The following is a 13298-nucleotide window of genomic DNA, read 5'->3' as shown; positions in this document are numbered from 1 at the left end:
CTGTGGGGCTTTACAATGGTGACAAACACCACTGGGGAGTAGAGGCCTCTCCAGGCCCTCACTTTTGGGTGGGGTTTGGTTCCAGGTTTCTTGGCCTTCCTGAGACTCCCTGGCCCTCTCTCTGTCAGTTCCCCGCAAAACCCACTGGCCCACTGGGTTCATCCAGCTGTTTGGTATGTTGCCTCCCGAAGGGGAGGTGATCAGCTGCTGCCACGGCATTGGGCTCTGTGCCGAATCCCTGCTGGAGTCCAGGCTGAGGCTGCCCAACTCCCCACACTTGTGACACACTCTGAAAACCTCCAGTGGGGACAGGTTTGTGTGTCACCCGCCCCAGCCTCAATTGTTAGCTCAGCGTCAGGAGATGCTTTGCCTCTGTGACCTGCACCCCAGCTCCGTGCTCCGGCTTGGAGTGTGCGCCTCAGAGCAGGATGGCCGTCCAGAGAGACCACAGGGCAGAGAGGCTATTGGGGAGTGGCCACTGTCTCTGGAACATGCTGCTGCTAGCTGCTGCATGTCCCTGGGGATGGCGAGCTGGCTCTGGTGACAGATCACCCTAATAACAGCCCTGTTCTCCTCAAATCACCGCCGGGGTGATTGGCTTTGGCCTTTCCTAATGAAGGTGACAAGAGGCTTCTGGAAGCACTTTTACACCAGCCACCTCCGAGTCACGTCTGACTGGAGATTGGATTTCTCTGCCTGCCTTGTCCTCACCTTGTTAATTGCACGTCAGGAGCACTCACCCGCCTGGCACTGACAGCACTTACGGCGCCAGTGTGCACAGCTCCATGCCCACCACGGGGCTGGTGGGTCGGGAGCAGAGGGAGTCCGAGACCCAGCTGGGGAAATGGAAATGTTGCTTTCTCGGCTTGCTACCTGCCCTGGACACACGGTGGGAATGCAAAGCAGAGGAGGGCCCATGCAAAGAGGCAGCTAATCACCCTCCCTGATGGACAAATGCAGGCCCCTGAATGTAGAGACTTGAGGTCCCAACCAAGATCAGAGCTCCATAGTCCTCGGTACATACACACCGTGAGAGATGGTCCCTGCCTCCGAGAGCATCCCAGCTGGGTAAGGCAAAGGCTGGGAGAAAGGAAGGATTGCTGGCCCCACTTTACAGGTGGGAGCTGCAGCACAGAGAGGTTAAAGCCATGATTTTCCAAATTGACTTGTGATTTTGGGTGCTCAACCTAAGACACCTTAAAGGGGCCTGAATTTACAAAGGCAGCTGCTCGGCACTTTCTGAACCCCCTCTAGGATGTACTGGGCTCGCACCGTCACAAACCACTGGAAAATCTTGACCTATGTGACTCACCCAGATTCACCCTCCAGGTCCAGTGGTAGGGTAGAGACAAGAACTCAGGTCTCCCTATGCCCACGTCCCTGGTCTAAGCACTACATCATGCTGTGTCAGAATCGGCTGCTAGCTAGGCTTGTGCAGTGCAAGCTAACATGGCCACGTATGAAGCAGGATGTTGGATATTCTGAGATGCCAACTGCCCCAATATCTCTTTTCTGGGGCAGTCCTTTGCCAAAGCCATGTGAAAAACCATCAGTGCCAGAACACCAACACAATATATTTACCATGAAGCACTGTCCTATCGACAATCTCCATCGACTTCACTGATGAGAAACTAATGGACACGCTGCAGCAACCATCCACTTCTAGCCACGTTGTCTGTCGCTTCTCTCCCCCTCTCCCCCCACACTACTTTGTGTCCTGCAAAAGCAGAAATCCAGATGCAAAGGTCAAAGCCATCGTGAGGTGCTCAAACAACCAATTGAGGGGCATCAAAGGCAAAAAGCTCTTTTGATGGAAATCGGTTGAATTTGATGCACCAGAGTGGAACAAATAGTTTTAGTTGTTAGTGATTGCACAAGGCTGATAGAAAGCTCCTGCTCAGATTCCCAGATATCACTCGTTGGCAGAGTGGCAGGTTTTTAAAAGGATTTAGGCACCTCAAGATTCAGCGAGGCGCCAAGTGGGATTTTCAAACACACCTAGGCACCGCAGGTGGTTTTGAGAATCCCACTGAGCAACTGTCTACATCCAAATTCCATTAAACACCTGGCTCAGGGCCTCTAAAGCTCCGCTCTCTTGAGACATGGATGAAGATCCAGTCCCAGATCCTCAGCTGACGTAAACGGATGCAGCACCACCGAAATCTATGCTGACTGACAACAGCTGAGAATCTGGCCCCTAGGTGCAGCCTCTGGTGTTAAAGAAAACATGATCAGGAAACCGAACTCCAGTGCCCTAAACCAGCACACACACCTGTGTGGGACAAACAAGATGGCATTCATTGGGGTTCTGTTTCTCTGTTACACCATCTTGTTTTCTGCTTCCATGTCAATATGAAAGGCAGGACTGATGCTCCTCTCACTTATACTGGAGTAAATCAGGAGTAACTCTCCAGAGGTCAGTGACATAGACTCTGACATAGCCTCTGACATAAACTCATAGACTTAAGGTCAGAAGAGACCATCATGATCATCTAGTCTAACCTCCTGCAAGTTGCAGGTCACAGAACCCACCCACTCCTGTAATAGACCTCTAACCTCTGGCTGAGTCACTGATGTCCTCACATCATGATTTAAAGACTTCAACATACAGAGAATCCACCAGTTACACTAGTTTAAGCCTGCAAGTAACCTGTGGCCTGTGCATGAATTAGAGCAACCTGAAGGGGATGTTCTCCCAGCAGGGGATGATAATGCACATACCACCCAGGGGTGGCTGTGAGGTCTTAGGCAGAAGGGTGCTAGGTTTTTTCAAAAATATTAACATTTCTATTGCCCCTCACCTTGTACATACCCCAGAACTGTCTGCAATTTACCACGGGCCCATCCCTGCTCCCACTGCAGTCTGGGGAGGTTTTGCCATTGACGGGAACAGGGGTTCAGTCAGGATCCAGGTATCAGGCAAATCCTGATCCCAGTGACAAGCGGGAGTGGCAAACGCCCATGGACTCCCTGGAGAGCAGGGCCCCATGTAAGTAAAGGGAACTCCCATGGGATTTATGGTGTCACCTTAGTTTCTTTTCCACTTCTTTGCCATTATTTGGCATCCCCTGGACGTGGCTCTCTCTGACCCCTAGACCCCAGAGAGGGGAGTCACACAAACGCTCTTCTCCCTTGTAAACTGCAGCCTCGGATCTTGACTGCTGGCTGAAACCCTATCCCGGCGCTCGTGACCCTATCCCTGCAGAGCGCCGGGGCAAGTGGACGTGTTCCAGCACCACTACAGCCATTCAGCCGCTGTATTCTGTTTCTCAGGCAAATAGTCCCTCATTCTTAGCCAAAGGATAATGAGTGGAGGGGAGAGGGGGCTTTGAACACTGCAGAGGGCTCCCCTGCCATGAGTCTGCCAAAAGCATTCCCTAATCACCCAAACAAACAGAGCGTTAACATAAAGGGAAAGGCAGTGAAGTGGAAAATCCACCTTCCAGGCTGTGGGCATATACAGAAGAGCCACTCTGTGACCATTGCTTCAGCTGGAGCCAGATAGATGGAGGAGTTTTAGGGACAACCAGCAATTCTGAAAGTGCACGTACACCACCCACACAAACGTGCGCTCACACACGTGCATCCCTGCCATGTTTACACACATAGAAGCATGCACACAAACACACGTACAGGTGCAAACACGCATACAGACAAAGGGACGCATCACATATACAATAGCATGCACGTATACGTTCAAAGGAACACATGCCCAGACACAAACACGCATGCATGCAAATATAAGCATGCACATCCGTGTGCACACACAAGCATTCAGACGCATACATGTACACGTACCACACACAGGTGGAGAGAATGGCCCAGGCTTCCTGTGGGGAACAAGCAGGAAGACACAAAGGGGCACAGGCAAAGAGGGCGCACCCTGGTTGCGGCGGGCAGGTAGGGTGACCAGGTGTCCGGTTTTCGGCAGGAACACCCGGTCGAAAAGGGACCTTGGTGTGTCTGGTCAGCACCGCCAACTGGGCCGTTAAAAGTCCGGTCAGCAGCGCTGTGGAGCCAAGTCACGCTAGTCCCTACTTGTCCTGGGGCACCGCTCTGCGCCTCGGAAGCAGCCAGCAGGTCCGGCTCCTAGGTGGGGTCAGGCAGAAGGCTCCACGGGTGCGTCCTGCCCCGAGCACCGGTTCAGCTGAATTCCTGCATTCTGAATTCTTGACCTCACCCCCCCGAGCCTGGAGCCCCCTCCTGCACCCCTACCCCTCATTCCCAGTCCCACCCCAGAGCCTTCACTCCCAGCCGGAGCCCTCACCCCCCCGGCACTCCAACTCCCTGCCCCAGTCCAGAGCCCCCTCCTGCATCCTGAACCCCTCATTTCTGGCCCCACCCCGGAACCTGCACCCACATTTAGAGCCCCCCCCCGCTCCCACACCCCAACCCTCTGCCCCAGCCCAGTGGAAGTGAGTGAGGGTGAGAGAGAGCGAGCCACTGAGGGAGGGGGAATGCAGGGAGTGGGGGGCGGGGCCTCGGGGAAGAGGCGGGGCCTCAGAGAAGGGGCGGGGCTAGGGTGTTTGGTTTTGTGCCAATAGAAAGTTGGCAACCCGAAGGGCAGGGCTGGGTAGCCACTTGCAGGCCTGCTAAGTGTGGGAGGGAGCAAAGGGCTGCATGGCACTAGGGTCCTAAAGCGAGGCCTCAGGGGCCTAGTGCTTAATGCATCCCAAGGAGATAAACTCCTACGATATGAAGCTGCTGCTTCCATACCAAGGGCCGTGCTATAATGGGGGGATCGGAGGGAACCACAGGAACAAAGTATCAGCCGAATGGTCTCTAAATGGGCTGCTTCTCACCAAGAGTCACCAGGGCCCCGCTTTATCAGGGCCACCTGACTACCCCACCCACACAGCCAAGCATGCCCCTCTCTTAGGCTTTCTGCCACCACATGGAGGGCAGCCACGGAGCCCCAGCTCTCCCCTGGTAGGGAGAGAAGGAGGACGGACACCTGCTCCTAGCCCCATGCTCCAGTCCCAGACTCTGTCTCTGGGAGGAAGCTTGGCACCTTCTGCTCACAAGCAGCTCTCTGTCCAAGGAGAAGCTGACGTGCTTTATCAGGTCCCACCTTCCCCAGTGGTCAGCTCCCCTCCAGGCTTGGTGGCTAATGCAGTCCCTATGAGTTTAACCCTTCCTGGCTCAGCTGAGGACAGGATATATCCCCTAGTCAGAGAGTCCATCAAGCCCTTCGGGATCCTTACTGAGGAATCCTCCGCACTGCCAGCCAACCTCTCAGTCACTACATGCTTTATGCCCGTAGGCAAGCAGGGAGAGGGACTGGCCCAGGGTCATACAGCCAGTCTACAGAAGAGCTCCCCTGGCTCCCGGGCAGTGCTCTAGCCCCTGGGCTGTGCACACGGTTGTCTGGGATGCTGGGCATTTGAGTGCTGTGGGAACCATTCTGATGGTCAGGCTGGTTATTCTGGGAGAGCCATACCCAGTAATCCTGGCAACCTGCCATCATTTCACAAAGGCATGAAGCAAGCTCATTGGGGGGGGGGAAGAGGCACATAACTGCCACTGAGCGTTCATAAATAAAAGAGGCTGGAGAAGTGCTGGCTGCAGCTCCTGATTGGCTTGGGAGCTCCCTGCTTCATCTGGGCCCATCGATGTTATCGCGGCCCCAGGGGGCGGGGGACTGAAGCTGCTGATCGACCCGCACTTGCATGCCACCGAGCCCAGAACAGCAGCAACACGCAGCCCCTCGCTTTGGACACTTGCAGTCAATGTTCAATGCCTGCTCAGCAGCTTTATGGCTTCCGACGCCTCTCATTGCAGTAAAGCTTCTTCAGTTTCCACCCCCACGCCCGCCTCCTTCCCCGTACACAGAGTCCTTCTTGTAACGGGACAGCCAGGTGCACAAGAAACACTCTCTACTTACAGTGCTGCAAGATGGGAACCTGCTGCTGCATGCAGTCAGGTCAGGGTGGGGGAAACACCCCCCCTCCTAAACACGAAGTAAGAGAGGGGTAGAGCATAGCATAGCTCTAGCCCATAATATTCTGAGTCACCCCATTAACCCCTTGATGACCACTTTACTACAGTCCTCCTAGCCAGAAGGGGAGGGAAGAGAAGGGGCAACAGGTAGGAATCAGTCATCAGGGAGCATCCCCCTGCACCTGGCAACTTATTCATCACCTCTTCAGTGTGGGGCCGATGACGTAGCTCTCATCCACAGGTCTCACCCAGGGCCCACTCCAGCGCCCATCGGAAGAGTCCCATGGACTTTGATGGGAGCCAGATCAGGCACCGGCAGCTGGGTAAAAGCTCTGAAGGGCCAGAGGAACACCTGGCAACATGGCTGTGGAGCTGACCCTCACCCAAAGCCTTTAGGGCTTGAACCCTCAGGAAGACTAGCTTCCTGGTGAGACTTTGAGGCCCTTCTGGCCAGGCTGTGAATGGCTTCAGGCCGGGCTCCTAGTGTTTGGGGGCCCTGTGTCCGAGCCTGGCAGCGCAGAGCATAACATGCCGAATTGAAGGGAAAGGGGAGGGTTTAAAAAAATTCAGTGACCTTTTTCAATGCTCAAACCAGGCCTGTGCCAGGGCTCAGGGTAGGGGCTTGGTGTAGCCACACTGTTTCCTGCCCCTCCCCCCAGTAACTGCTCCTTAGTTTTTGGAGCAGATAGCTCAGGATTGAAATTTCTCCTCTGAAGACCCTCTTGAGCCCAAGACCCAGACCTGCAAACCCTCGAGCTGTGGGGAAGATTGGCTCTGGGTCTGGACTCTGGAGCCTGGCTTTGCTCCTTGGGCCCATTTCCAGTTTTAACCATGACTCCTGCACACCACAGCTGCCTTCCGGCCTGAGTTCGGGGCACACAGAGCTCCTTTGGGAGCCAGGGTTATGTCACCTCAGTCACCGCACCACTCCCCAGCCACTGGAGGGAGGGACACGAGGGCAGGGCACTCAGTAGCAAACCGGACAGTAGCGTCTGTTTGGATTTTGCACATGTCCTTGACCGAGGATGCTCCTCCCTGCCTTTTGGTGTTCAATGCATGACCTTCTCTGGCTGAGAATGACTAGAAGGGGCTCTCGGCCCTGCTGCTCACTTAGCTATTCATCTAGGTTACATGGGGGACACGACCCTCTCCTGCCCACTAGATCTCCCTGAGAGGGCTGTACAGAAATTGGCCGGTTGAGTACTCAGGGCTTGAAGCAGACTCTTCCCCTGGGTTGGCTTTGCAGAGGGTCATGTTTGGAATTTGTGGTTGGAACTTTAAAAGCCCAAAGGGAAACTCAGCCCAAACCACTAGGCTTTGCCTGGCTTTGGGCAGCAAGTGTGGGGGGGAATGCACATAACCACCAAGTCTCACCTACTGCCACCTGAACCCACACAGATGGCCCAAGGCCACTCCATGCTCAGCCAAGTTTGCCAGTGAACTTACAGAGCACAGTTTGGTAACAGCTTTTGAACTACACCTCTGCTCTGAGCCCCCCTTGGTGTGAGGTCCCGGGTCTCTCTCGTTTCAAAGTCAGATTCAGCCCACGAATTTTCATTTCCATAGAAAGTGTGGAGAGTAAACCCCAGATCCTAGGCTGATACTACCTAGCAGTGCAAGGAGCAGCCCCTTGGTGCACGCTGGCTGGTGGGATGTGGTCCTGGCTGCTGCTGCTCATACACTTGCAGGGACAGCAATGCCCTGAAACTATCCTGCCAGGTGTAGCCCTAAAGATTCTGTGCCCTGGGCAGCTGCCTATGCAGATTGGAGTGGGACTAAGGAACCATGTCCCAGCTGCTGCGACTCTATCAATTTCAGCGGAGAGGCACCGATTTATACCAGCCGAGGATCTGGGCTGGGGACACAGTTGTGGCCACAACCCAGGAGCGGTTCATTATTTATTTCACAAAGTAATGCGTCCTTTTACCTGAGATCCTCTCGCAGGCCAAACTTCCAGTGAAGCGGTAATAACTTAGGAAGGGCCTGGAAGATCTGGCCAGCTGACTTCAGGAGGGCTGGTGGCTGGGAACCCTGGTGTGTTGGAGTGGTTTCCATTTCTCTCTGTTATTTCATTCTGCTCTCATCTGCACTCTGGCTTTTCCCATGTTGTGTATTTAGTGTTGGGTGGCTTGCAGTATTTTGTGGCTGCCTGTTTAACCTGGTAACACTTTAACACAAAGGAAAACAACTACCGACATTCCTGATCCAATAAATTCCTCAGTAATTTGATTTGCGGGAAGTGGAAAGCAAGACTTGAGGAGCAGGCTGCTTTTCAATAATTAATCGCGCCTTGAACACCACAAACACACTGCCAGAAGAGCCACTGATGCCTCTGTGTTAAAAATGCACTCTGTGATTTACAAACACAGCCCAGCTGATTACGCCCCCAGGCCTAACCGTTTATTTTTATTCCCCTGTCTAAGCATGCGTTAGGTTTTGTGTTCTTAAGTGGGGCCTGTTGAAATATCAACCTGTGTCTAAACATACTTACGCAATCATCCAGCACAATTTGAACCTGAGACCCTGCAACATTAAATTGTCAGCTGCTACCACTAGAGGACTAACTGGTGGTAGTAGTAGGCTTTTATCTTTTTATGTGGATTAGCCACTTAGGGAAACACATACCACATAGTGAACCAGTGGTTTATAGTGCTGGTCCTGAACAGGTGTGTCATTGTGGGCACAAATCAGATGCCCCTTTATGGAACATTTGGCTTGTGGTAAATTATTGTCATTGTATTGCAGTAGGACCGAGCAGCAGCCCCACTCCTGCACCCAGCACTCACTGGACTAGATGCTGTACAGACACAAAACACAACAAGTTAGTTTTAGGGATAGGTGCATCCTAGTGAGCCGAGCATAGAACTGGGTCATTTTCCTGGCAACAAGAGCTTTGCTCTGAAGAGTCACATTTGTAATGGGCCTTGGGCATGAAAAAGATATTGGGCAGGTGCACCTGAATCAGCCGAGGGAGCCACCCCCTTCCAGGCAAGCAATCTTGGGGCACCATGGGCACACATGGCTGCTCCAATGCCCTTTGTAGGTATGCTTTGAAAGGCCGGTGGAGTATTTGACTCAGAGTTCACCTGCAGTTGCTGTTTATTCCCCCTGGTAACACCTTCACGGGCTGCTCTGTAAATTATGCTGTTATAAAGCGGGAGGGGAGAAATCAGAATGACTTGTGCTGATGGATAGAGTAGCAGGAGTGGATTAATTTTTTGGCCAGACCAAAGCAGTGCCCCAGGGCTAGGGTGGCCAGATAGCAAATGTGAAAAATCAAGACAGGGAGTGGAGGGTAATAGGCACCCATATAAGAAACAGCCCTGACTATCGGGACTGTCCCTATAAAATTGAGACATCTGGTCACCCTACCCAGGGCTCACCGAGCCAGAGCCCTCCTTACCAAGTGGAACATCACCCCCATCAGAGAGCAGAAGCAAACCCCAGTGCGGCACCCACCTGCAAGTAATGATAGGCTAAGTCTTGCTGGCAGGACTTGGATTTCAGCAGGGCTTTGTCGATGGTGGCAGAAGCCTTTTGGCACACTTCCCGGGCATGGCTAAGGGTGAGCGTGGACCAGGAGCCCCGTTTGATGTAGTTGGACTCGTTGCTGATGGGGATATTGGTGCAGGGGGTGACCTTGAGGTCGTTATTGCTCTTGGAGGATTTCAGCATGTGCTCACTGATGGTGTTATACGCGTGCATGAAGTACCTAGGCTGGCTGTGGTCAGGTTGCCTGCCCAGGGTCATGAGGCCCATTGGATTGCGATAGCTGCAGGTGTCGCTGTCTAAGTTGTCATCCGAGCTCCACCAGCCTGATATGTTGGACCTGGGCCTGCGTTTGGTCTCGGTGGTCTTTGCCCGGTCTTTGCTCTTGCTCCTTCGGTTCTGCTTCGGGTCCTCCGTGCCCTTCTTGCCATTCACGCTGCCCTTGGTGGGGCCCTCCAGGGACTGCGACTTGGCAAAGAGCTTCTGGACGGAATGCACCAGGTGTCGGATGCGCCCGGGGCTCTCGCTCCGGTGCTTGGAGTCGCTCCTCTGGAACTGGAGGGTGCTGAAGCCGTCCCGGTGGATGGGCAGCTGCTTCTCAAATTGGTCTAAGAGGTTTGCGGGGAGGCGGTTGATCTTAGTGGCTTGGGCATGGCTCGGGAAGGGGTTCTCGTCCGGGACCTCGAAGTGGGAGTTGTAATGGATCCGGGGGAAAGTGCTGCTGTTGGAAATCTGGTTGTTGAGTGGGAGCAGACAGTCACTATGGAGGGAATTCTGGGCTGGAAACCGGGGGTCCACGGGGTAGGAGTCAGTGGGACTGAGGAGGTAAGGGTTTCTGTCTTGGGCTGCATAAAGAGAGTCCTGAGGGGAGTCCAGGTTATCGGAGAGGTGGCGGCTTCTGTTATCTCCTAACCCCTTCATGGTCCCGGGGTTTCCTACAGCATCACTTCACGGGTGACACCGAGGAGCCTTCCTGCTAGTTCTCCCTTTGGTCCCTCTCCCTCTGGAGATGATCCTGCAGCCACAGAGACAAGAAACACACACGCATCACTGAAAGGAAAGCTCTCCCCAGGCTCTCTCTATCCCTTTAACCGTTTCCACCCTGCTCCTTCCCAAAGCATCTGAGCCAGTGCCTTGCAAGTTCTAAAAGCCAAGACAATGAAGGTTATTATAGAGCTGAGAGAGTCAGGAGAGGAGGAGGAGAAAGGGATGGGTGGCAGGACACAACGAGCAGAAGAAGGGAGCAGGAAGAGATGGCACATGGGAGGCTGAGACGTGGAAGAACGGTCAGGCTGAGGTGCTAGGGTTAGAACAGGAAAAAGGGATGATTAACATTCCCTAGCCACATTTAAGAGCCGTGTAGACCCCAGAGCTCAAATTCAAACTACTTAATACAAGCAGGCTGCTATTTTTTGGCCTCTGCGTGGCTTCATTTAATAGCACTCGGTCTCCAGCTTAGCAGTTGGACTGTCAGCAAATCATGGGCCCCCTCCCATTATTTTAGGGGGCTGAATAAAAACCTTCTGTCAAATACTGTGCCCGAGCCTTGCTGGAGTCGAGGGAAATGAGCTGAGGATCAGATTGGCTCTCTGTCATGTGGTCATTTGTGTTTCCGTGGTTACTGGACCTCTTAATGGGGACGATGGACCGGATGTGTGTGTTGCACGGAGCTATGGTAATGTGATGGGATGGCAAACGTCTCTTCTCGGACAAGTGCCCAGGTTTATGTCCATGTTAGCCTGTACCCCTGAGGAAAATGCTGCAACACATATGACCAGAACAGTGGTTTTACTGAGACATTCATGGGCCTGGCCTGAGAAGTCTTTTGTTGCTCAGTCACAGCTTCAAGGTTGAGGTCCCCACTGCCAGGCTAGATCACCATTGCTTGGGCTGCTTTGCTTCAGGGCCAGGGCTATAATTTGCCAGGTTTCCTGGAAATGAAGACCCTGTTACACTGGGAAACAGAATCAAAAATCCCAGCCGGTAATATGGGCTAGTAGCTGAAGCACAGGCCTGGTAATCGGGACCACTGGGTTCTCCACCCAGCCCTGCAACACACCCGCTGTCCTCATGCATGGGATCTTGAAAGTGAAACTGATTCAAAGTGGAATTGATTCAGTGGGCAGCAAATTATGAAATAATCATAGCAACTGACTAGCCAGTTTCCGTTGCCATGCTGAGAAAAAACTGTATTAATGCTGAAAAGCAAATGAGATTTTTAATAAGTGTTTCAATGCTAACACTCAAAGATGGGATTCCTAACATAGCTAAGGAAACTTGTTTATTTAAACGCGCACTGTTAAAACAGCATCCTTTTACCCCTCATTGCTCTCAGAAGAAAGATCTTCTTCAATTAGAGAGAAAGCACCGTACCTTATTCACCAGCTGAGATCAAACTGATCTCTGGCCTCCATTTGAATCCATATGATTCCCACCCAGTGGCAGTCCAGCTGATCCCTCCCCAGAGGGAATCCTGCTGATCATCCCAACAGTGATGCCGTTTGATCCCACTCCTTGGCAACTCCAGCTGACCCCTTGGCAGAGCCAGTTGACCCCCCAGTACTGTAAATTCAGCTGTTCACCCTCTAGAGTGACTCTAGTTGATCCTTGGAGGTGAGGCCGATTGAACACCCCACACAGGCAGATGATCTCACCTCATAGCAAAGATGGTTAAGCCTACCCTGTGGCAACGCCAGTCAATCCCACCCACCTTCAGCCTATTTTAGTGGGCAGGCAGGTGTATTTAATGATCGTGTTTGGAGCATTTTGAGCCATAGATTAGAAGCAAACGATCAGTTAAGACTTGTCCCTGCAGTGAAAGTCACTTTAGCCCAGCCCTATAAAACAGAGGGTTCTGACATTGCCCAGAGAGTTCACTTGAACCTCAATGGATCTGTCTTTCCAGGGAACCTCATGTTCAGCCACTAGAGCTGACTGTGGGTGGGGGTGGAGAGAAGATGGGCAGTGTGGCTATACGGAAAACATTCGATGAATGGCCAAGCGTCCATTCCTCTTTCCACTCAGGCACCTTTAAGGAATTGCTTGTGTCACTAATGAAAGATAATGTTACCTGTCTATTTTGCAAGCCTGGAGCCAGCCTGTCACCATATGCAGAGCGGCTTAAGCAGCAAGGGTGGTGCGTTGATGACAACCCAGGCATGGCTCGCAGAAATACAAAAGGTGACATTATCCTTTATTAGCATCCCTAAAAACCTTGGCTCCCACCAGCTTTCATTTGGCTCCTTTTCCTACCCCATCACACTGTTTTGCAGATTGGTGCGTCAGATGCTCTGGAGCATCTCAGCAGATGGGGACGCTCTCCCATGTGCTGGAAGGGCAATGATAGACCAGGGACAGGAACATGCTGGAGAAGTGACAGGAAGAGGCAGTGCAGCCTCAGCTCAGACAATTGGATAGGCATAAAGGCCAAGGACAATTGAGGAGAATAAATTATACAGTCAGGTTGTGGCCCAGCCAAATGGATGTGCCAATGCATATGCATAGAACGGAGAGAATAACAGACGACAGGATCCTACATTAGCAAGAACGTTTTCAGCTATTCATGTTAAGATAATAGCAATCAAATCTCCTGCTGCTCTGGGTGAAAGCTAATTGCTTGAGGCAATCAGAGAAGAATTAATTACCCTGTGTGTGTGATTGGCCAGGTGCATTATGGGCATGTGACACCTGCCTTCTCCTGAGGTAGCAGGTATTGTCCACAGCCAGAGGTGGGGCAGTGAGCTTGATGGTCCACCCATGCACTCCATGCCCAGGGCCACCCAACAGGCCAGTGGCAGAGCCAGGCCGAGAACCCAGGTCTCCTGAGTGCCAGTGCTGAGCTCTATCTTGTAGGACAAGGCTAAAAATAG

The 13298-nt window shown here is 52.7% G+C and overlaps 1 protein-coding gene across 5 annotated transcripts in view; it reads right to left on the bottom strand.

Annotated features, from left to right (window-relative positions):
- The window catches only part of DLGAP4 (DLG associated protein 4), a 473125-nt gene that overhangs the window by 94939 nt on the left and 364888 nt on the right, over window positions 1-13298 (bottom strand). For 4 of the 5 annotated variants that reach the window (XM_074970246.1, XM_074970245.1, XM_074970248.1 and 1 more), the window contains one exon: window positions 9400-10444. The exons of the other annotated variant lie outside the window; for it this stretch is intronic. In XM_074970246.1, the coding sequence (XP_074826347.1) occupies window positions 9400-10350 (951 nt within the window). In that variant the 5' untranslated portion in view covers window positions 10351-10444. The remainder of the gene's footprint in view (window positions 1-9399; window positions 10445-13298) is intronic. 5 annotated transcript variants of the gene reach the window in all.

Source organism: Natator depressus, chromosome 13 (assembly GCF_965152275.1).
Source record: "Natator depressus isolate rNatDep1 chromosome 13, rNatDep2.hap1, whole genome shotgun sequence".
NCBI lineage: Eukaryota > Metazoa > Chordata > Testudines > Cheloniidae > Natator > Natator depressus.
Note: the sequence above shows the minus strand (reverse complement) of the source record. Positions and strands in the feature narration are given on the sequence as shown.